Source organism: Boleophthalmus pectinirostris, unplaced genomic scaffold (genome assembly GCF_026225935.1).
Source record: "Boleophthalmus pectinirostris isolate CB_2022bp ecotype Guang Dong unplaced genomic scaffold, ASM2622593v1 HiC_scaffold_20, whole genome shotgun sequence".
NCBI lineage: Eukaryota > Metazoa > Chordata > Actinopteri > Gobiiformes > Gobiidae > Boleophthalmus > Boleophthalmus pectinirostris.
This window is the reverse complement of record NW_026571153.1, coordinates 7,168,162-7,193,367: the sequence shown is the minus strand read 5'-3', so window position 1 is coordinate 7,193,367 and position 25,206 is coordinate 7,168,162. Positions and strand designations below refer to the sequence as shown.

The window sequence follows — 25,206 nt, the reverse complement described above, 5'->3', positions numbered from 1 at the left end:
ACTGGAAAGTTGAGCAATCTCAACTGCAAGGCAACTAAGCCAAAACTAACTTCAACTAGCCTGAAGTACTGAAATTGTTGAAATTAGGCATTAGGCAAATTATCCTGAATTGAAATTAAGCAGTAAGACTAATGCAAATGTAATTGTTTTGAGCTGTACAATGTTTCTATGAATAAAGAAGAATTAAACATGTTAACAGTGTGTGTGTAATTAATGACAGACTGTAAGACAATCTTTGGGCTAGAGAATGAAAGTTGAGCAAACTAAACCACAGGACAATCTGAAGCTGTGTATTACTGTCAGGGGACACAGCCAGTTTAGACTTCATAGATTAAAGTAAAACTGTAACTTTCTGGAAAACAAACAGCTATTTTCACTTATATAAAAGAATCACAATTAAATACATGATTTCATAGGTTGCACCAACAATATTCATGAATGTTTTTGAGGATCCTCTATCTATTCTCCTAAACATTTTATAAACTGAAAAGAAAATACATATTTTACACTACTGTTAAATTGTTTGTATTTTTGTACCATTACAGTGGGTTCATCTCATAAGTGACACAAAGGATGAGTTAAACACTGATGACCTGGTAACACTCATGTCAGTATTGGTTCCTGTTGTTTAATCCTATGCTTTCTGTGTCAGTCCACAGACATGGAGACCACAGTGCTGGCTTTGATGCTTTTGCCTGGTGTTACCTTCTGCAGTGGTGACGTTTATTTAAACGAGCTGTATGTTGCCTACAGTTTTACAAGTTTTTATTATTTTTATGATTTTTAAAGATACTACAATCACAACTGAACCTGCACTCCCAGAGCCTTAACCTGCTAATTGAGGTTCTCCCCATTGGTGCTGCAGCCAACACCTTTATTTTATGATTTATTCCCCTCAAACTGCCACTTCATTGACAAAATTTACCACAAGTACTTTCCCACCAGCAGCCACGTTGCCCCAGCTGCACCTATTTACAAGTGTTGCTGACCGTACTGTTGCTACTCTTGATGCAGCATTACTGACCTGCAAATGTGTCTGAGCGGTTGTGGTTTTTGCAGTAAGAAGAATACAAACTGAAAGTAGAGCAGAGGTGAATGTGGCTCTAACAGGAAAAAACTGACAAGTCACAAGTATGAGGAAGCACATAAGTCATACATGAACTATATTTGACTTGCATTTGAATAGGATAGAATCTTATACTCACATTATATAGTGTTAAAGACAAATAAAAAAACACCAATGGCAAATTCTTCAATGAAGATCTGAATGTTGACAGATGCTTTTTAATTTCCAGTATTATGCAAATTTACTTTTGTGAGCTTTAAGTCATGTTAGAATGTTCTTACCTCATCAAAAACAAACCCAAAGTTGTGTTTTATTTCATTCACACGTTTGAGCAACTTTTTATTATTAGTCTGTCTTCATACACAAAACATTCCTATTATTAATTTATACTACATAATATAATGCTATATACTTTTCTTTCTGAAGAGTTTTTGAGTGGTATCAGAATTATTAGAATTAAAACTCAAAAAAGTTATTTCATTAGTTTGAAAATCAAGAAATGTTCATACTTAGTTTTAAATTCGAAGATGGAGTTAATATGATGAACTGAGATTCAGGAGCTGGAACCAAGACAGGACCTTCATCAAAGCTGATAATCACTCAGAAGAGGAAAGGCACCCACTGGTTCGTCTACAACCGCTTGGGTCAAGAAAGCAACCCTGGTGCTCTGAAATGAGATGACCGAGCTTCCGCACTTCCCGTGCACACCCCCTAGTGGGGGGCAGGTCGTCTCTCGCCCTGTGCCTGCTCCCTCTGTGTCAGACCTCAATCAGGTCGCCTCTTTATCCCTGTTTCGCAGGCTGCAAAAATCCCCACGAACATGCATCTTATCCCCATCCCTTCTTTTTTTTTCTCTTTTTCAGCAATCATGAGCAAGATGGCTTCTCGCGCTCTACCCACAAAAGGCAGAGCCTTGAATCAGTTTCTCCTTTTCTGCTCTACCTATTAAGAAGTCTCTACATCCACCCTCTGCTATCCCAATAGCAGCACCCTTTGACTCGCGTTGCTCACTCTATTATAGCTAGCGCTGCTCATGCTACACCAGACCAGGCTAGCTCATGCAGTTTTGACACATGCTAGCTCAACCTGTCTTATAACCGCTCGCCATCAATTCAGATTTTCAGCCCTTGCCACCTCATGTCTGACTGTACCATGACAGCTCATGCTGCTCATGTTATTCATTACATGCTAGCTTTATCTGTTGCTAATCATGTGTTCATGCTATTCAGCCTATTCCAGCTCTGCCCTCTCCCTGGGTCATGCGCTCCATAAAACCATCTCAGCTCACTACCTCATATCGGATCGAGAATTCTGCCTTTGATGATGGCTCATGTCACTTCCACTGCTCTATCCTTCTATGCCTCCTCACCTATGCCTCCTCACCTATGCTCTCGTTATCTCGTTCTCACCTCCCACCGCTTACTCTACGTCATTGCAGTTTTTCATCATTTTCTGCTCTCACATCACGACGACTCATTTAGTCTTAACATTCACCTTGTGCATCTGTCCAGCATCCAACCCATAGCTGCCCCATGAACACTCACAGCCTGCACCTCTACCCACAGGTCTTCAGTCGACCCACAGGCCTCGTCCGACCCACGATAGGTACCCGAGCCAACCTGACCCACGATGGATCCCCTGTGACCCTCATCTCTCCATCCGACCCTCAGTGCATAGTTTAGCGATTCGAGCTGTGCTTCCTTCACCTGCAGGTTCAGGTCCCTGCTCCGCACCCATGCCAAAGCATAGATATCTGCACTATCATGGTCACCTCCGACAACTATCCATGCCAGCATGTGCAACCCTAACATCTCAATTTTTTACATTTTTTGGTAAAACCAAACATGTTTGAGGACAGAAAAAAATACACAAAGCTGCACTGCAATGTAAACATATTTCCAGGCATTAAGGAAAGAGAAAAATATATGTAAATAAGTGGATAGTGGCATATGCTGTGCTATTATTTTTATAAGGTTCTTTGATAAGGTTCATGTCCATATAAAATATATTATCTTATCCATATAAAAGATATTAGTTAATTCATTTAACCACATCTTAAATGGAGGAACTGTATCAGTTTTCCATAAGGTTAATATTAGGGATGCACCGAAATGAAAATTTGTGGCCAAAACCAAAACTGAATATCAACTGTGGTTGCTAAGTTTTTTACTCTTTTTTAAATATTGTATAAATAGCCAAGAATACATTTTCAGGCATGTTTTTAAAAGAATTTTTTTTTAAATTTTATATTCTTTAAATATTCCAGTAGCCTTTCCAGTAAGTATACCTGTAAGTTTTTCATTCATATTAGGCTAGGCCTTCTCGCTACTGGTTAGCCACAGTAGATATTCTAATATTGTAAACAGAAGGGTCAAGTAAATGTGAATAAACATGTGCTTGTAACCTCATACACCTAGGATGCACTCACACTAGGACTTTAGAACCTGTGGGAAATATTATGTGGTGGGCCATGCTAATTCACCTAATATTATGGACTTTGGAATGACAACAGGGTGGAAAACACGTATGACTATCTATAGGTCTACATAACATGTTTTTTTCTGTACTTGGAGTACCATAAAGAACATGTTTTTCTGGACTTTGAGTGCCACGAAGCAGAAAAACTGACATATGTGGACCCCGTGGCATGTTTCCACCCATGATAAGGTATTGTTCATTTTCTTGCTGTATATGCTAAATCAACAAGTTAATGTTTTGTCAAGATGTAGTATAAAGCTACCCCTGATTTTGAGTTGGTCAGAGGCGTCGTTCCGGGGTGACAGTTGTACCTGGTAATCAACTTGAATCCCTCTCAATGGAAAATGACGAAATAAAGTGGCCTGTTCTCTCGGATTCTCCATCTCGTGCTTCTTTTTAGGACACGCATTGAACCTTCCGAAAAAACCCACAAACCGTGCCCAAGCACGCATCGCCCCTAAAGCTCTGTACGTTTGTCCAGTGTGAGCGCGATCGATCCATGCCTGGGCATGTTGAAACTTTGGCCTGGTTGGAGGAGGTAAGTAAGTAAGCATGTATTTATATAGCACTTTCACAGACATTTTCTGTCCCCAAAGACGCTTTACACAGCATTATTCAGCATTATTCATTCACTCTATACCTGATGATGGTAAGCTACTATTGTAGTCACAGCTGCCCTGGGGCACACTGACAGAAGCGCAGCTGCCATGCACTCGGTGCCATCGGTCCCTCCGACCACCACCACCACTCACACACACACACACCACTTTCATACTAGGCAATGTGGGCGAAGTGTCTTGCCTAAGGACACAATGACTGAATTGATTGTATTTAACTGACCATGACTATCAACTGTTATGGAGACCTGTAGCATGTTTTGGGTTGATGGGGGAAACCGGAGCACCCGGAGGAAACCCATCCAGACACGGGGAGAAACATGCAAACTCCACACAGAAACCCGGGGATCGAACCCAGAACCTTCTTGCTGTGAGGCATGAGTGCTAGCCACTCAGCCACTGTGCCAGGTGGGCCAAAGCACAGCACGGAGCTCATGTATGCGCACACGTATGACCACTATACGAGCCCTGTGTGCGCGCCTGTGTTACTCATACGAAGAAAAGTGAATAAAATCCATTCCAAAATATACAACGAATCCACGTTCACCTTCATCCCGGAGGAGCACGTATCATAAGAAAACGTATATCTGCCTCACTATTTAATAGATATTTAATGCAGCTGGACTTATTTTCTCTGCTAAAGTGTTAGCTCTGCTGCCACATGTAAACAAACAGTGCTGTGTGCTGACATCATTGGCTGTGGCCTGGTTCGGTTGTGCAAGTGTGAGTGTGGAACATAGAACCCACAGCAATAGTGCTTGAGCATCGCACAGTTCTAGTGCACACTTATATTTCCACACTGCCAACATTTTAAAGAAGGCGTCAGATCACCGCGTCATTGCGACACATGCCACTATTCGACCCGACTTTTAACTCACTCCAACAAAAGCCGAAAGTGGCTTTTTTTTTCAATATTTCCTAATATATTCGGTTGCCAAATAGCACAGCCTATCCACAGAAGGGGAATTCCCAAATAAAGCCTCTGTTTTAAAATGTAGAGGTGGGTAGCACTCAGTTACATTTACTTAAGTAACTTGTAAACTTGTAAAGTAAATTTTACTTTTCTAGCAGCATCCATTTACTCCTACTTGAGTAATATTTGTATTGAAGTAACAGTTCTCTTACTTGAGTAAAAGTTTCGGTTCCTCTTCCCACTGTGAGTGAGTCTGCAAGTAACAAAAGCTTTTTGTTGACAATATGAAATGATTTGAACATTGAGTTTCTTGCATTGCTCATTCAGATATGATTTAGTTTGTCTCATTTTTGTTTCTATCCTTTGAAAAAACTGAACATTAGTTCATGTTTTGTGCTTTCAATTACATGAAATCCAAATTAAATAAATATAATTGGTTGTGTCCTGTTACTCTTTAAGTTACTCTAACTTGAGCAGTAATTTCCCCAAATACTTTTACTTCTACATTTCTTGTACAACTTAGTACAACTTAGTATTAAACATTACGCAGTATTTATGAAGCAGCAGTTTTAGTGTTGAATCGTGTATGTTGTGGTGAGATGAGGTTAGATGACTCATCTGTTGATGTTTGAGGTTCTTTTATGAAGAGCTTAATGCTGGGAAATTATGCTTATGTTTAGAAAGAAAAAAAAAAAAAGACTTCAGGAAACAACTGCTCATATAAGGCCACAGACGAGCCATGCTGACCAAATGAAACAACTTGAATTCAACTTAAGGTAGAACAGAGTTACATTTTTTTTCTTAAGAGCAGAACTGTACTGACCTGCAGACAGAGAACACGCTGGACCCGAGGTAACAGCAGCATAAGTTTACTCTATAACTTTGCGTTGATGCAGTGTTGTTTACATTATTCTTTCTGCTTTAAGTTCACAGAGTATTGTTAAGTTGTTTGCATTTTTGTACCATTATAAGTGGGCCTTGATCTCACAAGTGAACAAAAAGTTTTTTTTTAAGTTTTTTTAAGTACATAATTATGCTACATTAAAGAGAACACAATCTCCCCTATTTAAGAACAGTGAAGTGGTGACCTATAGACATCAGTCTGCAGTGGACTTGAGGTTAGAGCATCAAGTTTAAACTCTATAACTCCTCTAAGTTGTTTAATCCTATGCTTTCTGTGTCAGTCCACAGACATGGAGACCACAGTGCTGGCTTTGATGCTTTGCCTGGTGTTACCCTCTGCAGTGGTGAGGTTTATATATATATGTGTGTGTGTGTGTGTGTGTGTGTGTGTGTGTGTGTGTGTGTGTGTGTGTGTGTGTGTGTGTGTGTGTGTGTGTGTGTATGGACACATACACTGAGCTGCAGAGGCTGCAGTGTTGGGGTTTAGGTAGTGACCATTCAGATCAGAGAGACACATTTTAGGTTTAAAAGAACTGGAGTTCGGCATTGAAACTGGCAACACAAATGAGAGGCTCATTTTGCTTTCTGACTGAACCAAAAATCATCAGACATCATGTGGAATTGAGAATTAAATCAGAATTACACTTGTTATCAGTAAAATTATATTTGATTTGAACATGTCTGCCTCGTATCTGGTTCACAGTTAGGCTGTGTCTTGATCAGTTCCTTTAAAACTCTGGGTAATTTATTTATTTTTTTATTTTTTTACCCTTAAATTGTCTAGGAGTCCCAACAATCTGACACATTTAACCTGAGTATGATGGACCAATCGGTTGACGACATGTACGACGGCTGCAGTGAGGCAATGGCTAAAAAGGTCAAGAGGACGAACTTCCCCAGAGAGAAGAAGAATAATCAGTTATTCAGCAAAGCGTGGAAGAAAACAAAGTCCTGTGCAAAAGACAAATACAAAAAAAGAAAGAACAAGATGCTGACCAAAGATCAGGTCCAAGCTTTGTGCGTCTACACTGCAGAGTTTCCTAATGTCTATGAACCCTTTAATGCAGCAGTTCGAGTCAGTGCAGCCAAATATACCACTAATGCATTCAAATACCATGCTTTACACTACTGGCTGGTTTCTGCTTTAGAGATACTTAGAATTGACAAAATATGCCGTACCACCTATCGGAGAAGCAAACATACATTTACAGGTCGAGTCAGCCAAGAAATCTGATTTGGTTCTTTCACCTCAACTTCCAAAAACGCCAACCTGACGACATTTGGTACAGAGACATGCTTCCAAATTAGGTCCTGCTTAGGTGCTTACATAAAAGATTATTCGGCATTTCCTAAGGAGCGAGGTGCTCATTCCTCCCTACGAAATATTCAAAATAATGAAAATTGCAAAAGGTTCCTACCAAAATCTAACAAACTGCAAGCAAATCTTTGTCCTGAAGAATGCAGGACGCCTCAGTAAACTCAACTGCACGGCCTCACGTGAAGGCCTCACACTTTTTGACTGATAGCATTCTGTATAAAAGTACAGTCAAAAGTGCTTCTGAATTAAGTTAAAACTTAACTAGTAAATGTTGCTATGAGTAGTATTTTACATGGATACTTTTTCTTAAGTTCACTTTTGGCAGCTGTACTTGGAATTGAATACATTATTTGCCATGTAACTGTACTTTTACTTGGGTACAAATGTTCAATACTCTTTCGACCACTGAACTGTTACGAACTTTGAGATTTTGTTTTAGTAAGCCTACACAAGTTGTCATGCTAAAGTCGATGTAATTGTAAAGCAAATAGTAATGTAGATGTGTGACTTGACTGTTTAAAAGAAAAATGAATAAAATGTTAACATGGTTTGTCCATTTTCATTTAATCAAAAGAAGAAAGAATAAGAAAGAAGAAAGAATTATCTATTTCTCTAATGTATATTTTAAATTATCTGTCTAGGATTATTTAATATAGAATCATTTATGTGTAGCCCATGAATCTATACACTTTCTTTGCGCTAATCCTCATTACAAATATATAAGTCACAATTTAGTCATACTTTAGACCTGATTTAGCCCTATAAAGAGATGTTAAAGGTGCACAGTGTAAATTTTCTACTGGAGGGTCTGTCTTCATGATAAATATGTTATTGCTTTGCCTGAATGTCACTTGGAGGCTCACTTGGGGCTCATGGAGACAAGAATGTATGTTTTTCAATGTATTTTTGAGCAACTAAATACATGTAATTGAATACATATTTATAGATAAGCTTAATAGTAGAGCTGTGCCCAATTGTTCACTTTTATGGTACAAGCATGAAACTTTGACAGATTATTAACATTCCTAGGAACAACATTTCTGGATATGGAACCAAGCCGAAGTCGACCCTGGAGCCGAGTACTGCACATGTCACAAAATAGTTAACATGGAAACGAGGCTCATAGCTAAATTACTGCTTAAATTGCCCTTTTTGGAATATAATTAAATTAATTAGTTAAATTATCACATAGGTTATAAAGAGGAATATGTATTCTCAATTTTTTATGCCATATATGGAAAAAAAGAAAAACAAATCTGGTTTATAGGTCATCAGTAGAGACATCAGTAACCCAAAAGCCTATCCATACAGACAAAGAAGGTGATGTATTTTGCCCAACAGCACAATTTACAATGACAGAATACAATGCTGCATGATAAATGTAATAGAACCACCAACCATCAAGTGGGAGAAAATGATTACATGTCTTTTTTCTCTAGAAAATATTTACAGTATATTGAACATCTGTTTTTCTTCTGAGAGTTATGTGGCTCATGTTAATTCAAAGTCTGAAATTGCTCAATTGGCAGAGACATTAACCCATGTTGGTAATTTGAACCCTATATGTTATTGTGTTATTGTCCCTGGGCAAGATACTACCATTGCTGTCTGTGTCTGCATACAGTATGAAAGAGTACATGCATGTTATGTGTGATATGTTAAGTGCACTTAGAGTGAAAAAAATAAAATAAAATCATGATAGAAAAGCGATGTATTTTTTCAACACAACAATCCACCCCAAATGTGACAGGATAGATTTTGTACCTTCATTGCCATTTCAAGTCCTCTCCTGCCTCAAAAACGATGTATTTGAGGTGAAAAATGGGGCAGTTGGGGTCTGTTTTGTGGTGAAACTCACAGCTCTTCAAATAGGACTGGTTTACATGAATGTTTCTCCTAAAAAACAAATAATGTTATGACTGCAGACACATAAACCACCTACTCCTTCACTTCCCTGACATGTTTATTCACTGATGAAACTTGAATTTTGGATGCCACTATGTTGAAGTTTTCGGCTGTAGCTAAAAGAGCAGGACTAGAGAACAATACTGTACAAGTTAAGGTCTAAAATGTCAATAAATCAATCAGTCTCACTTTGGCAAATCTATGTCATCCTCCAGAGGGCACCATGAAAACACCTGACAGGTTGGGACTGAATCTGAGAAGTTCACACATTGCCCTGTCTGGACACCTACAAAATATATCATATTATTTAGTATAGCTTCATCATTATTGTATTTTAGATGCAACCACTCATAGACTCTTAACAAATACAGCTGGAGAAATACAGACATTGTATTGAGTTGCCAATGGCTATGGAAGTCCTTTTTATTTTTATTTTTTTTAAAAGGTCAGTCCAGAATTTTGGACATAGGACCTCATTTCCTCTTGAGCCAGAGTGTTGGAGACGTGTGGAGACACTTTTAAAAATATTCCATTCAGTCCTTGTATTTGCAGAGGTCGCTGGTGCTAGACTAGTGCAAGTCAATGGTCACAAAAATGTCTATGTCTGGAGATACCACTTCACGTGGTATCTCCTGTGACATTTACCACAACACAGTGGTCATTTCTATGTTTTCTAAAGGCTGACACTTTCACCCTAAACTCTGATCAGTGCTTGGGGTTAAGCCTCGCTTCCATGCAGCATTTAATTATCATTATGAAATATGATATGGCACTTACAGCGCTTTAGAGATGGGTAAATGTTTTTGTTTTCAAAAACCCAATAAAAATGGCTTTGAAAGATCAAATATTTTATTAAATTAACTTTATTAACCCACACAACCCCCTCCTTAATGCTTTGAAGTTTAGAAAAAATAGTTGTTCAACGTTACAAAATTGATAACTAAGCAAATTCAACTATAAGAAAGGGATTATGCAGTATTTTTTTATGCCAGCCTCATTTTCCTGTCATCCATTTTGTAACCTGCACAGTTCTCAGCTCCAGTGTTACATTAGACTTGGTTCCATATCCAGAAATATTAGTCCAGGGGGTAATGAAATAAGTAAGTTATTAATCTGGCAAAGTTTCATGCTTGTACCATAAAAATGGTCCTTAACAGCTCCACTATAAAGCCATATTGTGGAATATTCCCGGCGATCCTCACCCCGCCAAAGTAATAACATGCAATAGTCTAAGGACAACCAAAAACTTTGCACAGTGTACCTTTAAGATAATCAATATTTTGTTAAAATTTAAATATACTAATGCCAATATGAGCCCACACACTACGCAAAAGTAAACACAAATCCTTTTTTATCTGCTTATTTTTGTCACATTAGTTTGACTTTATCATTCATAAAGTTTGATTTCATAAAGTCACAGACCTGAATAAAGTTTAAGTGTTAAAGCACTGGGGATGAAAGTAAAACATGTTTGTTAATCATAGTGTCAATATTAATGAATATTTATTTATTTATTTGTTTGTTTATTTATTGGATCCCAATTAGTCTTTACTGGGGTAAAGACTATTCTTCCTGGGGTCCAAGTTGGCATAATTTACAATAAAATGTTCCATTATAATAACGGAAAAAAGTTCACACATAAGTTCATACACTCCTGTTCCATCATAATCATTAACTATAATATATGTGATAAATTACAATGAATAACTTGTGAAAGATGTAATTATGTACAATTTCCAATATAGTGCTTTAAAATGTTCTTAAAAATTGATTCATGCTTGTGAACAGTTAATGTTTGGGGGAGCGTGCTCCAAAGCTGTTCTGTACAGAACAGTTCATTTAAGGGCATTAGTCCTGGTCAGTAGAAGTATAAAAAGGCCCTGTGAAGCTTGTCTTGTGATAAAACCATGTCGACCACTAGAGGGCAGCAGTTGTGCAAACAGGCTCAAGGGCCTTTGTAAAACACACATAAAAAAAAAAAAAGGCTACAAGTAAATCTGTTCTCAACAGTAAACCAGGATAACCTCTCATGCATGACGCCTACGCTGGTCCTAAATGAGCAACACAGAGCCAGGGGAGCCGTCCTATTTTGGATTAGTTGAAGTTTGGCAAGATCCTTTTTTGATGCACTTAACCAGATTACAGAGCAGTGTCTAAATGTGAAAGGACAAGAGACTGAATAACCATCTTAATATTCAAAAAGGGTTAAAAAAAAAAAAAAAAAATGCACAGTGTCTTATATTTGAGATGGCTATACTCATTTTAGCAACAGTGTTTAATGTGATCAGTCCATGATAAAGTGGAGTCAATTTTAACACTTCTTTCACCTGCTCAGTGTCAGCACCTTGGATGGAGAGATTAAGATTGTACACAGATTTCAAAGCACTTTTACACCCCAAAACCATACATACATGAGTTTTTAAAACATTGATTTTTAACTTATTTTCATCAGCCCAATTATGAATTACATCTACATTAGCGTATGCATTTCTCTGCATACATAGAGACGCAACAGTGTCAGTCTTAAGTGTTAAAGGAAGTGAAGTGGTTAACGTGTCTCACCTATAACAAGAGATTACAAATGACTTCATCCAACTTCTGCTTCTGTGAACAAAAACAGACACTACTGGTCAAATGTGTTTCTTCTTTATTTCCAAAATTATTTACATTATAGATTCTCACTGAAGGCATCTAAACTATGAATGGACACTTATGGAATGTAGTTAACAAACAAAATAACTTAAAACTTGTTGTAGATAATCACCCTTTGACTTGAACACTGGTTTACATTCTTGGCATTTCTTAACCCTGACATGGAACAGTGTGACATGAAAACCATTTCAAGGGACTTCATCATAAACGTAATTAAGAGCCAAAGAGTTTGCGGCACTGTCAACAAAGCAAAGGTTGGCACTTTGAGGATTTTAAAAGAAAATAAATAAATTTAATTTGAGTTATTTTTTTTTTTTCCTTTGGTACATAATTCCATATGTCTGGCACCATATACTATATTTGTTGTCTTGCTTTTGTTTATAAAACGTAAAAAGTAGTTAACACGGGCTTGTAGTTCGTGATTGCCTGGATGCCCTGCCATAGGTTATCTTGTCTTGTATCGACGCAACTAGATCTAACTTGTGTGTGTGTGTGTGTGTGTGTGTGTGTGCGTGCGTGCGTGCGTGCGTGTGTGCGTGCGTGCGGGTGTGTGTGGGTGTGTGGGTGTGTGTGTGTGTGTGTGTGCGTGTGTGTGTGTGTGTGATCCATGTATGTGTTTGTGCACACATAGTTCCAACTTGTGTGTGCGTTAGTTGCAGTAGTTGTAGTTTTGGTATTGGAGGTAGTATTGGTATTAGTAACAGCAGTACCATCAGAAGATCCATTTTCTTCAGTTTTCCCAGAAGCCTGAGTCACCTCAGCTGTTCCTCTCAACATGGAGGAGCAGTGACTCTATTCCAAGCTCCTCCTGTGTGACTAAGCTTCTCACCCTGTCTCTATGGAAGCACCCAACCAAACTCATTTTGACCTCTTGTATCTGTGATATTGTCCTTTTGGTCATTACCGGGGCTGAAAGTAGCTTTATTTTTTGCCAGTACTATTAGTCCTACTTTTTTTTTTCGTTCGTCACAGCTTTCATGATATCGAGAGGTATCATGAAAGCTCTGAAATTATTTGAACATTTCATGGACATATGTTTCTGGGACCTCTCCTTGATATGATTTTCTCATTGTTGTGTCCATCCTTTGAAGGAAAAACATGAACAAAATCTGATATTTTCAAATCACATTCACTTCAAATTATAAATCAGATGTTATGCTCTGAAAATTACTCTTAATTGAGTAGTTGTTCTCCCAGATACTCCCTCTTCCATAATATTTACTATACTATTTTCTCTTTTACCTGTTCCATGTAGGAGCTCGGAGTAGAGCTGCTGCTCCTCCACGTCGAGCGGAGCCAGTTGGGGTGGCTCGGACATCTGTTCCGGATGCCTCCTGGGCATTCCTGCCATGTCCCACCAGGAGGAGGCCCTGGGGGAAGACCCAGGACACGCTGTAGGGACTATGTCTCTCGGCTGGCTTGGGAACACCTCGGGGTTCCCCCGGAGGAGCTGGAGGAAGTGTCTGGGGTGAAGGAAGTCTGGGAGTCCCTGCTGAGACTGCTGCCCCTGCGACCCTGCCCCGGATAAGCGAAAGAAAATGGATGGATGGATGGACCTGTTCCATGTAACCGATAAAGAGCTTTTATTATATTTACAAGACAGTGACTTGGTTTTTTTTAAAATACCACATAGTGTTAAGTAAGTTTTTATATTACATTTTTACTCTTACTTGAATAATTTCTTGAACCTTCTTTTTACTTCTACTTGATTAATATTATTTTAAAAGGTACGTTGCTCTTACTTGAGTCCTACTTGGCTACTCTACCCACCTCTGACTATAAGTTTGTGAACATGTATTTTTAGGTGACCTTAGTAATCATTAGCATATCCTTGCATCTGCAGCAGTATCAGTCTTAAGTGTTAAAAGAAGTGGTTAATGTGTCTCACCAACAAGAGGTGACAAATGACTTCAACCAAAAACAGACACTACTTGAGAGGTCAAGAATTTGCGGCGCTGTCAACAAAGCAAAGGTTGAGGATTTTAAAATAAAATCAGTATATTTAATTAAGTTATTTAACTTTTTTCCAATTTGTTACATAATTCCGTTTGTCTGGCACCATACATTTACTCTCTTGCTTTTGTCTATAAAATGTAAAAAGTGTACATATGGTCAGAAACAGAGCAGCTCATTACATGAGTGGGGACTTTCCATACTGCGCTTTACACTTTTGACTCACTTCTGCCCTGCAGATCATTAGTGAAAACAATAAAAAGCCATGTCAAACCACCTACAAGAGAACCAAGGACAAATCAGGAGATAAACTAAAAAATATTTGCCTGGTTGTGTGTGTGTAATTAATGACAGAATGTATGACAATCTTTGGGCTGGAGAATGAAAGTTGAGCAAACTTAACCACAGAACAATCTGAAGCTGTGTATTACTGTCAGGGGACACAGCCAGTTTAGACTTCATATATTAAAGCAAAACTGTAACTTTCTGGAGGTATCATGTCACTTACTCCTGTAGAAAGGTAAGACCATGTCTGAAACATTCTCCATGGAGACAGAGACAGATATTGTGGAAAATTAAAGCCACAGCAATAACAACTCTAAGAAAACAAGCAGGACTAGGCCGTCCTTCAGGTCAAAGAGATTCAGGTTTGTGGAGATGCAAGCCTGCCCAGTGTAAGGGCACATGTTTTTCAGTGCAATAAAAACATCCAAAATGGAAAAAAGCTAAGAACCACAAGAGATCATAGCTTGCACCTTAAATATTCATGGATGTATTTGAGGATCCACTATCTATCCTCCTAAAAACTTTATAAACTGAACACTGTTAAGTATTTTTGTATGGTTAGAGTGGGTGCATCTCATAAGTGAACAAAATGAGTGGGGTGGTTAACACTAATGTCAGTCTTGGTTCCTGTTTATTGTAGAAGGTGTTAGCTACCAGGAATTACACTACATTGATGAGAACACAATCTTCCCTATTTAAGAGCAGTGAAGTGGTGACCTGCAGACATCAGTCTGCAGTGGACTTGAGGTAAGAGCATCAAGTTTATTCTCTAACTCTTCTAAATTGTTTAATGCTATGCTTTCTGTGTCAGTCCACAGACATGGAGACCACAGTGCTGGCACTGATGCTTTGCCTGGTGTTACCTTCTGCAGTGGTGAGGTTTATTCTATTTTATTTTTTGAAGATACTACAATCACAACTGAACCTGAGTTGTCAGAGCCTTAACCTGCAGATTGAGGACACATACAAGTTCTCCTCATTGTCAGTATATGGACACATACACTGAGCTGCAGAGGCTGCAGTGCTGGGGTTTAGGTAGTGACCGTTCAGATCAGAGAGACACATTTTAGGTTTAAAACAAACTGGATTTCAGCATTGAAACTGGCAACACAAATGAGAGACTCATGTGAGGCTTATTTTGCTTTCTGAATGAACCAAAACAACAAATAAATGGGTCAAATTTTGGGGGAGAATTGAAAATTAAATCAGAATTCCACTTGTTACCAGTAAAAGTTGTATTTGATTTGAACATGTCTGCCTCATATCTGGTTCACAGTTAGGCTGTGTCCTGTTCAGTTCCTTTAAAACTCTGGGTATTTTTTTTTTTCCCCCTTAAATTGTCTAGGAGTCCCAAAAATCTGGCACAATTCCCCTGAGTATGATGGACCAATCGGTTGACGACATGTACGACGGCTGCAGTGAGGCAATGGCTAAAAAGGTCAAGAGGACGTACTTCCCCAGAGAGAAGAAGAATAATCAGTTATTCAGCAAAGCGTGGAAGCAAGCAGAGTCCTGTGCAAATAACAAATATAATACAAGAAAGAACAAGATGCTGACCAAAGATCAGGTCCAAGCTTTGTGCGTCTACACTGCAGCGTGGCCTAATGTCTATGAACCCTTTAATGCAGCAGTTCGAGTCAGTGCAGCCAATTATACCACTAATGCATTCAAATACCACGCTTTACACTACTGGCTGGTTTCTGCTTTACAGATACTTAGAATTAACAAAGTATGCCGTACCACCTATCGGAGAAGCAAAGATACATTTACAGGTCAAAAAAACCAAGAAATCCGATTTGGTTCTTTCACCTCAACTTCCAAAAACGCCAACCTGACGACATTTGGTACAGAGACATGCTTCCAAATTAGGTCCTGCTTAGGCGCTTACATAAAAGATTATTCGGCATTACCTCACGAGCGCGAGGTGCTCATTCCTCCTTATGAAAAATTCAGAATAATGGAAACTGCGAAAGGTTCCTACCAAAATCTGAGAAACTGCAAGCAAATCTTTGTCCTGAAGAATGCAGGACGCCTCAGTAAACTCAACTGCACGGCCTCACGCAAACAATGGACTTTTAGGTTTAAATGAAGTCAGAAGAATCAGAAACAGACGTGGGAAGTAAATACGAATACTCAAGTAACTACAACTGAGTAGATGTTTGGGGTGTTTTTACTTTTTGTGTACATTTTTAATGCTGTACTTTCACTTGTAATCAAGTATAATGTACTTATGTCATTGTAATTAGTTACAAGTACTGTCTCAACAATGTCTCTGCTCCTTTCAACTCTGCTCTACACCTGTTCCGATTGGCCAGAGCTCAGAGAATATACAGATTACAGTTTTACACTTTTTGACTGATAGCTTTCTGTATAAAAGGATCTATAATGCTTCTAAATTGTATTAAAACTTAACTAGAACATGTTACTCTGTGTAGCATTTCTCATGCATACTTTTTGTGCTTAAGTTCATTTTTGGCAGTTGTACTTGGATGTGAATCATTATTAGCCATGTAACTGTACTTTTACTTTATTTTCTTTCCACCACTGTTACGAGCTTTGAGATTTTGTTTTAGTAACCCTACACAAGTCATGTTGAGATCAATGTAATTGTAAAGCAAATAGTAATGTAGATGTGTGACTTGACTGAAAAATAAATAAAATATTAACATGGTTTGTCTCTTTTCATTTACTTAAAGAAACTAGAACTAGAACATTTTTTATATAATGTATAGCTAAAAAATAGGCTACTAAAGATAATGTATTGGGGTACAAGATCATCTGTCTAGTATTATTTAATCTAGTATCATGTATGTTTAGCTTCCTATGGGTTAATTCTCATAATAATAATGAATATTTGTAAAATTGTGATGCATCTCCTTTACATTTTGATATGTTGAGCAATATTTTTTAATAACAGTAACAGTTCTCTTCCCACTGTGAGTAAGTCTGCAGTGGCAAAAGCTTCATGTTGCCAATATGAAATTATTTAAACATTTGTTTCTTGCAGCTTTTCTCCAGATACGATTTAGTTTTTTCCTCATCTGTGTGTCCATCCTTTGAAAATATCAGATTTCTGTGCACTGTTTGTTTTGTCTTTCAAATTACATTAACTGCAAATGCTAAATCAGATGTTATGTCAGTTACTCTTTACAAATATTTTTTTTTTACTCTTAATTGAGCAATTTCTTGAACCTACTTTATACTTCTACTTTTGCAGACAAAGAAGCAACAGTCTTAAGTGTTAAAAGAAGTGAAGTGGCTCATGTGTGTCGCCTGTGAAGAGGTGATGAGTGACTTCCACCAACTTCTGCTTTCACCAGGCTTCAGACGACTTCTGCGAAAAACAACAAACACTTTTCTTTATTTACAAAATTGCGTTTAGATGACAATGCTGCAAACCTTTGGCCTTCTCGTTATCTCTGGAAATGTGTTTTACTTCACAGTTGTGCCTTTCAAAGCAGTGATAAACGAGAGGGTAGATGAGGTTATTTTTTATTTCAAACGAGTAATTTTAAGTTTATTTTTTGCTTGCTACGTCTCATGTGTTCACTTATAGTTTTGGTGCTTTCAGTAAGAATCTACAATTCAAATAATCATGGAAATAAAGAAGAGAAATATATTAAAAAGGTGTGTCCAAACAAACTTTTGACTGGTACTGTTGTTTGGCTTTTATTTTAAAAACAAAAAGGAGTTTGTTACCTGTTACAAGAGCAAATCTTCTGCTTGCAGCTCAGCACCTTTGTTCTTTTTTTCAGAACAAAAATCACAAAAAGCAGCAGCTCTAATCTATCTTCTTCAAATCTATTTCCGTGGAGATAGATTAGGAGGAGGCAAGTTTAATGCTGTATTGTAGAAATTCCAGGCAAAGCAATAACCAGTGGACGCCAAAGGAAAAGTTACATAGTGCACCTTTAAGAAACTCTGTGGCGTTGGCAGTGCTCAAATACTTGACCATGCTGCCATCTGCTGGGTCTTTCCTGTAATAACCAAAACATTTCCAACAAAACAATTATTTTCATTTGTTGTTTTTTTTAAATCAAACACTAATCATTATAAAATCTTTATTTTACTCGAGGCTTATGAGGCACTGTTAAAACAAAACTCACTAAACAAATTAATACCAGCGTAGATCAGAAGTAACAGGTGAACTCATCCATTAAAATACACACGACGGAAATATAAATATGATCTTATTCAATGTATGCAGTGAATGGCATTTAATAAACAAACTGTAAACAAAACATGACATTATATACTAAACTAGTATACCCCTTTGCTTTAAAGTTTTCTTTACCTTAAGCCAGGGGTGTCCAAGCTTTTTTCATCAAGAGCCACATCTCTAAACACAGACGAAGCAGAGGGCTGATCGAGGGCCGTTGACTGGAGCTCATTACAGTGAATAATTGAAATATGTGCATGTTTAACATGTTAGAATGAGCCAGCAGTCTTTATTCAAGCTAAGATCCTTAAAACCACACACTAAATATTAACTTTATCAGGGTAGATTTTCAAAAAACTTGCAGTAAAAAGTTAATTTTTAATTGATATAAGGCAGGCATGGGCCAGTTCACCTGGAAGCCTGAGGGTCAAGAAAAAATTGTCTGAGGGCCGCATTTGGCCCACGGGACATAGTTTGGACATGCCTGGTTTAAGCAAAATACTATCCTAGATGCAGGTGCACAAGCTTAAGAGTACTCCAACAGTACAAGATGAAACTTACACTAAATTGCTTGTGTAAGTTTTTTTTTTTTTCATTTTGGTTGTTTTTATTGCACTGAAACACATAAAAAACATTGGTAATTACTCTGAGCAGGCTCTCATCTCCACAAACTTGACTTATTTGGTCTGGAAATGCAAGTTTCCACAGAAATGTTGTTCCTTTGGCTATAATATTGCACAACTTCTCTAACTCCACGGAAAGTAATCTAAATATGGTTTTAACTTTCTCCTTCCACTGTTTCATGTCCAGAACGTCACATACTGTAACTTTAAACGAATCAGACAGACCTCAACAAATAAACAAACGAACAAAATCAAAACTCACACAGCATCTTTTCTTTTTCTTTTTCGTTTCTGATTTTTGACGACGTTTGGAACTAGACTCATTTTCAAGTTTGTGAGAGCGGCACAGGCCATCACCACGTCATTCATCATCTCCTCGTATGACGCCGGTACAGCCGTCTGAAATATTCCGAAGTCCTTCCACCAACCAAGCACTACATTCACATGGCTCCACACTGCCGAGTCCGCTGTGAATCCCCTGGCTGGAGTATGTAAGGTCACTCTGATTTTAGCGAGCTCTTCTTTGATCGCAAAAGTCCTGCTGGCCAAAATCTGACTGGGAGTTTTAAACAATTCGAAGAACCCTGACATCTTTAAGGCCTGCTGTTCTGAAACACTCCTGTTGAACCCCGGTGCCAGGAACGAAATGGCCCCAGCCGGAGTGGTGCTTACGAAATACTTGACGTGTTTTGTGGCGCCTTTGGGTGTAGCTACTGCGAATTCCACGCAGTCTAAAAAGCAGCAACATTTCCTGAATTTCGTCTTGAATATGTCTGGCTTGCTTTTGTGGATCACGTCGTCACTTTGCCATTCGATGAGCGGACTGAGCAGGACGGCCAGGGTGGGAATCCACGTTTGACAGATTGCCGTGATGATTTCTCCGCTCATTCGGAATCGATAGCCCAAATCGTCGTCGCAAAGCCCCATTTTTAATTTCATCAGGACGATCAAAAGGTGGTCTTCCGCTTTGAACTCGGGATGAACTCTGATGACGTTGTATTCGATGCGTGAAAGAAGCCAGTCAAATGCAACCGAGGGGAGTCCGGTGAGAAATCTGATCTGTTTGGCGTCCCATTTTAAAAAGCGGTAGGAGAGTTTGGAGAAATCACTTTGGAGGGAGTTGCGCAGTTTCTCGTTGTCAGTGCGTAGTTGTTGAGCCTCCGCTAACAGTTTGGTGTAGGCCTGGTAGAGTACGCTGTGTTGCATTTTCAAGTCTTGATAGTTTATGTTTTTACCTGTTGGACAAAAAAGCAAAACATATTGAACATACTATATTTATTTTGCCCGACAAGTCGAGAATGAGCAAGCAATCAGATGTTTTTTTCAGTGATGCTCCTTGGTCACCTATCACTAACAAACCAATTAAAATTTATCTCACCTGAATACTTCTGCCACCACTCCATAGTGTCAGTATTTTATTTAATTTCATTTCATTTACATTAATTACACCACACACCACATAGTTTAATTTAATTCCTTGATTTACACTTATATTCTAATTTGAGTGCACACATTTTACTTTTTTTACTTACATTTGTCCTTTTTGTTTTTTGGAACACCGGATGGAGGAGCATCGGGAGAGACCATCGAGGACTCCACAAAGGGGGAGCACTATTTAGTTTTACTAAGTTAGTTAGTTTAGTTTGCTTTAAGGTCACTTTATTATCACTTATTTTCTGTATTATAATTGCCTTTTTTTAAACTTTGATTAAGTTAGGAGTTTAGTCAGTTATTTAGTGTCTCCTCCCTCTTGTGTTTAGCTTTAGTTGGTCCTCAAGTATTTAAACCCCTCTGTTACTTTGTCTGGTTGGGTTAGTTTTGTTCTGTTCAGTTTGATTTAAGTTACCCCAGTTGGGCCCATCTTTTTTGTTAACAATTTGCCTAATTTGAGCTTTTGTTAAATTATATCTTTTTTTTTTTACTTTATTAAATTTAAACTTATTTTTATACATTGTCTTTGCCTTTCTGTTTGGTCCACTAAACCTGAGGTGAGACAAAATTGCTCATTGATTCTGCAGAAATCCACAAATTCCTCGTAAGCAGCCATATTTGTTGCTAATCCACCTGTCAATCAAGCCCATCGGAACTCAAGAAGATTCAAAGGTGACCAAACTAAGTGTGTATCATGGATCCCAGGCAAATATTTTTTTCCTGGTACTTTGTAATAAACTATAACATACATTATTTTATATTTTGTTTATTGTAAACAACAAATTTGGGAACCTTGGGCAGTGGGAGGGGGTAGGAAGTAGTTGAAAGATTCTCAAGCTTATATGGGAAAATGCAAGGTGATCTTATATAGTAATAATCAGATCAAAAATTTGTATCATAATTTGAATTGTTGTGATGAGCTGGATCATCTACACAGCATTTATTTAGGAAGCTATTATAACGTCATCAATTATAATAATTATTAATTTACAATAAATATCTAGTCTGTGATATTTACACTGCAAAATGTGAACTGAATCTTTGTTTTTAAAATGTAATTGTCAGTGTATTCATCTTACCAGTAATGATATCTTTGAAACTTGATTTGGGCACCAAGACTTTGTCCTCCTTTTTTTTCAGTCTGGAAAAAAATAAATCATGTTATTTGCTCAGATTTGCACGAGTTGAATAAATGCAGTGTGAGTAGCACAGACTTACGTTTCATTTGCCATTGAGGGACCACCTGCAATATAAACAAAAATGTAATTTAGTGTAAGATAATGTCAACATTTTACCTTGTGCAGTAATAATCATAAACCAATGAAACAACAATAAACAAAAACTCCCCCAACTCTACAAACTGTATGTTCAACAACAGGTTCAAACAGTGTAAAAGCTAAAGCTGAGAACTGAATCCACAGAAAACAAAATTAACATCACAGAGTACAAAAATATTTGCATTGAAAAAATTGGTTGTTTTTCCCAATTTTTTAAATGTGAAATAATCTCATTCCCAAGCAGAGAGCAGGGGCTGGTCAGAATCAGCTGTTTTATATTATTAAGTTCTTTATTCAGACCAAGAGTTTGTTTTCATACCTGACAGTTTCGACTGCTCACTAGCTCTAAACTTTTGGTCTGAAAAAAGAACCTAATAACATAAAATATCGGAAGACCAAATTAATCTCATTGGACTAGAATCAGCTGTTACTTTTTTATGAGATTTATAGGGTAGATCCACTGACTAGTGCAGCCAAGACCGGGGATTGGGTCACAATATAATCTTATGAATAAAAAATGTGTAATTTAGATGCAAAATTATACTTTTAATACAGGTCAGACAGGGCAAAAGTGAATCTACATGTTAAGTGCTCTTAATGTTTTTTTTGTTCTTATCCTTCATGTTAAGCATTCAAAAAGTGATTTCATAAAGCTGACAACAAACTCAAACATTGCCTGGGGCCGTAACAATGTTAATGCAAGTCACTGGGAACAGTTCATTAAAGAGATGGTAATTTAACTGCTAACACAGGGAGGGTTTCAATAGGGCCTGAGAGAGATCATTAAATTGCATGGATGGATAATATCTAAAACCTCTTCAGGCATGTTTTGATGAGGAAACGTTGTAACATGGTAGAATGCTTAAAAGTTTAAAAAACACCCCCTCGTTTCACCGATTTCACCGTCGTTTCGACACGGTGTCAACATTTATGGATAATTTCACATCAGTAACACCAGACTGATGAATGTAATTATTGCTCTATTCAATTCCAGAAATACAAATGTTGATATATAGTAGGGATGGGCATGAAGAGTCGATTAATCAATAATTGATCATTAAGAATTTCATCGATTACGTTCATTTTAATCGACAATCCGAATGTAGGTTGCTGTGTGTAGCGTGACCAAACAGGGGTCTGTACATGTATCTCTCTGCACTCAGAAAGAGCGACACACAGGCAGTCGGTCAGCCTGCAACGTGCCAAAGTGCAAATGTGTATTTAACGATGACTTGTACAAGAAATTCCACGCTTTCCATCCCGGTCGGGACAAGTGTGAGTCCATGTGCACAGTGTACAAAGAAGCACATATGTTTCGGTGTCCAGTGGGAAAAAGTTTTGCCAGGTGAGAGTAGTGCAATGTCAATAACGAGTCCCCAACTCCCATCCCCCGTACGGTGTCCTGGTTTTGACAAATGCAAATATGGTCACACTAACCTGTATTCCGCTGAGTCGTGCCACATTTTACTTCACTTAGTTTATGCAAATTAGCCATGAGGTTTTAAGTTTTGTTTCTGTGAGACTTGCGCAAAAAATGTCAAACAGGCTGATGTGACTCTAGAGTGGTTACGGTTTATATGTTGTAAAGTTGAATTTATTTATGCAGATTAGTAGTGCAGATAGAAATAATAATGATGACAATTTTAATATAAAAACGTCAATGATTAATCAATCGTTAATTCTCCCGACGATCGATTAAGAAAATTTTATCGAATGCCCATCCCTAATATATACCTTTTAACCCTTCACATGTCTGTAAATTTACTTAACGTAAAGCAGTCACAGATGGAGGATATTGGAAAATAGTCAGTCTCTCACATTGTTCAGTATGGATGTTTCTTCTGCTCTTTTGAAAGGCCTTCTTACATGATTCCTTTAGGTCTGCTGCTGTTCTCTGCTGCTCAAGGGCGGGGTCGTGCGCAGCAGTGGGTGGCTCTGGCGGCTCTGGGGGATCCTCCACCTTGTCACACTCAGACGCTGTGTCTGTGTCACTTTTTTTCAATGCTGGTAAGGACAACAGCATCAGGAGCAATTAACCGCAGTTCCAGGATATCCTCTTTTTGTGATTTCTATAAGGTTATAAGAAAAATATGTTAGATTCATTATCTTAAAATATAAATCAGCCTGTGCTGGAGATTTAAAGCCAATAACTGAAACACTAAAAAAGCAAATAATGGCCCCACTTGTCTTTTGTTTTCTCAGTGATGCATGAGAAGCTCATTGGTCACATTATTAATAAAATGTACTCAATTATCTCTCCTCAGATTAACAGAGTTGAGTGTTTCACTCATTGATTTTACAAAAATCCCCAATGTTTTTCAGTCCCCTGTGATTTTTCTACTATTACCCATCACTTTGCATCCAACCTAAACTATGCTCACAAGACTGTACCTGCACAGGGGCTTCGTGTAAAAACTATTATTTATGCAGAAAAGAGTACAAGGAAGGAATATATATAAAAAAGATTAAAAATGTGATGCATGAATTTAATCTCTAATCTTGCTTTCTGCTGTTGTCCCATAAAAAAACCCTATAATCTGAATTAAATGATGACCAATAAATGACCAATACAAATTTAGGTCAACCAACACTCCATTGTCCAAGTAATACAGTCCTAATAGTTTTACACACAAGAAAATTAGGACATATGGAAGATATAGGATAAGGAAATGTTTGTTACACACCTTTGTTTGTGGATTTCTGCAGCATTTTTCGATGTTCCTTTTTCTTTTTTCTTGCCGGCCTGAAAGAAGAAAGAAAACATAGGCAAACTTTATTGATCTACAAGGGAATTTATTTGGACACATGGATACAATACATACAAATATACTGATATGTTATGATATGTGATATGTAAAAATAAATATATAGTGAATACAAAATTTCTCTAAGAGGACAGAGGGTGATCTATGACATAAGAGTGAGTCTTTCTCTTCTGGTGCCATTTCAAGTGACGTAGGCGACAACGAAATGCCAACTCTCTCTCGTCTTTGTCAGTCTCAACAGTTGAATCTAGTCCAGTCCAAGCCACGACACCATTTAGGAAAGTTCATCTTTCAGCACATTTCATTTCTAAGCACCTTACCTTTCCATCTTTTCACTCGGGATGCTATTCTGCTGTTTATGGGGGAAAACAGAGGGGACGAAATCTGGGCTTTCAGCATCCAGTGAAGCTTCTCCTATATAAAAAAAGAAAATATATTAAAGGTGCATTGTGTAAATTTTCTGGTGGAGGGTCTGTCACCTGCTTGTTTGTATGGATATGTCATTACTCTGCTAGAATGTTCCACAGTATGACATTAAACTACTCTACCTTACATTTATTCAATTACAGTGGATTTATTGCTCAAAAATACATAGAAAAACAGACTATGTGATTGCGAGTGGAGTCGCCTCTACACAGATATGATCTGTAACTTGGTCTGGTAACACAAAGGTTTAATGTCATGCTGAGAAACATCCCAGACAAAGCAATAACATTTCCGTGGACAAAAGTATTTGATCGACCCTCCACAGTAAAGTTACACAATGGACCTTTAAACATTTACATCAGTTTACTGACCAAAACATGTTGAGTGGACAACACTACACATTTTTTTTTAATCTGTAGTATTTATTTCAGTATA

At 37.8% G+C, this 25,206-nt stretch overlaps 2 protein-coding genes and 1 pseudogene across 3 annotated transcripts; 2 read left to right on the top strand and 1 right to left on the bottom strand.

Moving 5' to 3' along the window:
* The first annotated feature begins 6,084 nt into the window (after positions 1 to 6,084).
* On the top strand, positions 6,085 to 7,500 carry LOC110153399 (NAD(P)(+)--arginine ADP-ribosyltransferase 2-like; annotated as a pseudogene).
* Positions 7,501 to 14,728: 7,228 nt separating this feature from the next.
* LOC110153400 (NAD(P)(+)--arginine ADP-ribosyltransferase 2-like) lies at positions 14,729 to 16,626 on the top strand. The gene is made up of 3 exons (XM_055156526.1): positions 14,729 to 14,837; positions 14,902 to 14,964; positions 15,436 to 16,626. Exons 2-3 carry the CDS (start codon positions 14,911 to 14,913, stop codon positions 16,177 to 16,179), a joined length of 798 nt encoding a protein of 265 aa, XP_055012501.1. The 5' UTR covers positions 14,729 to 14,837; positions 14,902 to 14,910; the 3' UTR covers positions 16,180 to 16,626.
* Positions 16,627 to 17,804: 1,178 nt separating this feature from the next.
* Positions 17,805 to 23,622, bottom strand: LOC129409775 (uncharacterized). Of its 2 annotated transcripts, none has more exons than XM_055156475.1 (4): positions 23,399 to 23,622; positions 21,522 to 21,546; positions 21,383 to 21,444; positions 17,805 to 20,107 (listed from the first exon to the last, which is right to left on the bottom strand). In XM_055156475.1, exons 1-4 carry the CDS (start codon positions 23,601 to 23,603, stop codon positions 19,131 to 19,133), a joined length of 1,269 nt encoding a protein of 422 aa, XP_055012450.1. In that variant the 5' UTR covers positions 23,604 to 23,622; the 3' UTR covers positions 17,805 to 19,130. The 2 variants fall into 2 exon arrangements, with proteins under 2 accessions (XP_055012450.1, XP_055012452.1); XM_055156477.1 differs by having other exon boundaries at positions 23,447 to 23,622.
* Positions 23,623 to 25,206: the final 1,584 nt, after the last annotated feature.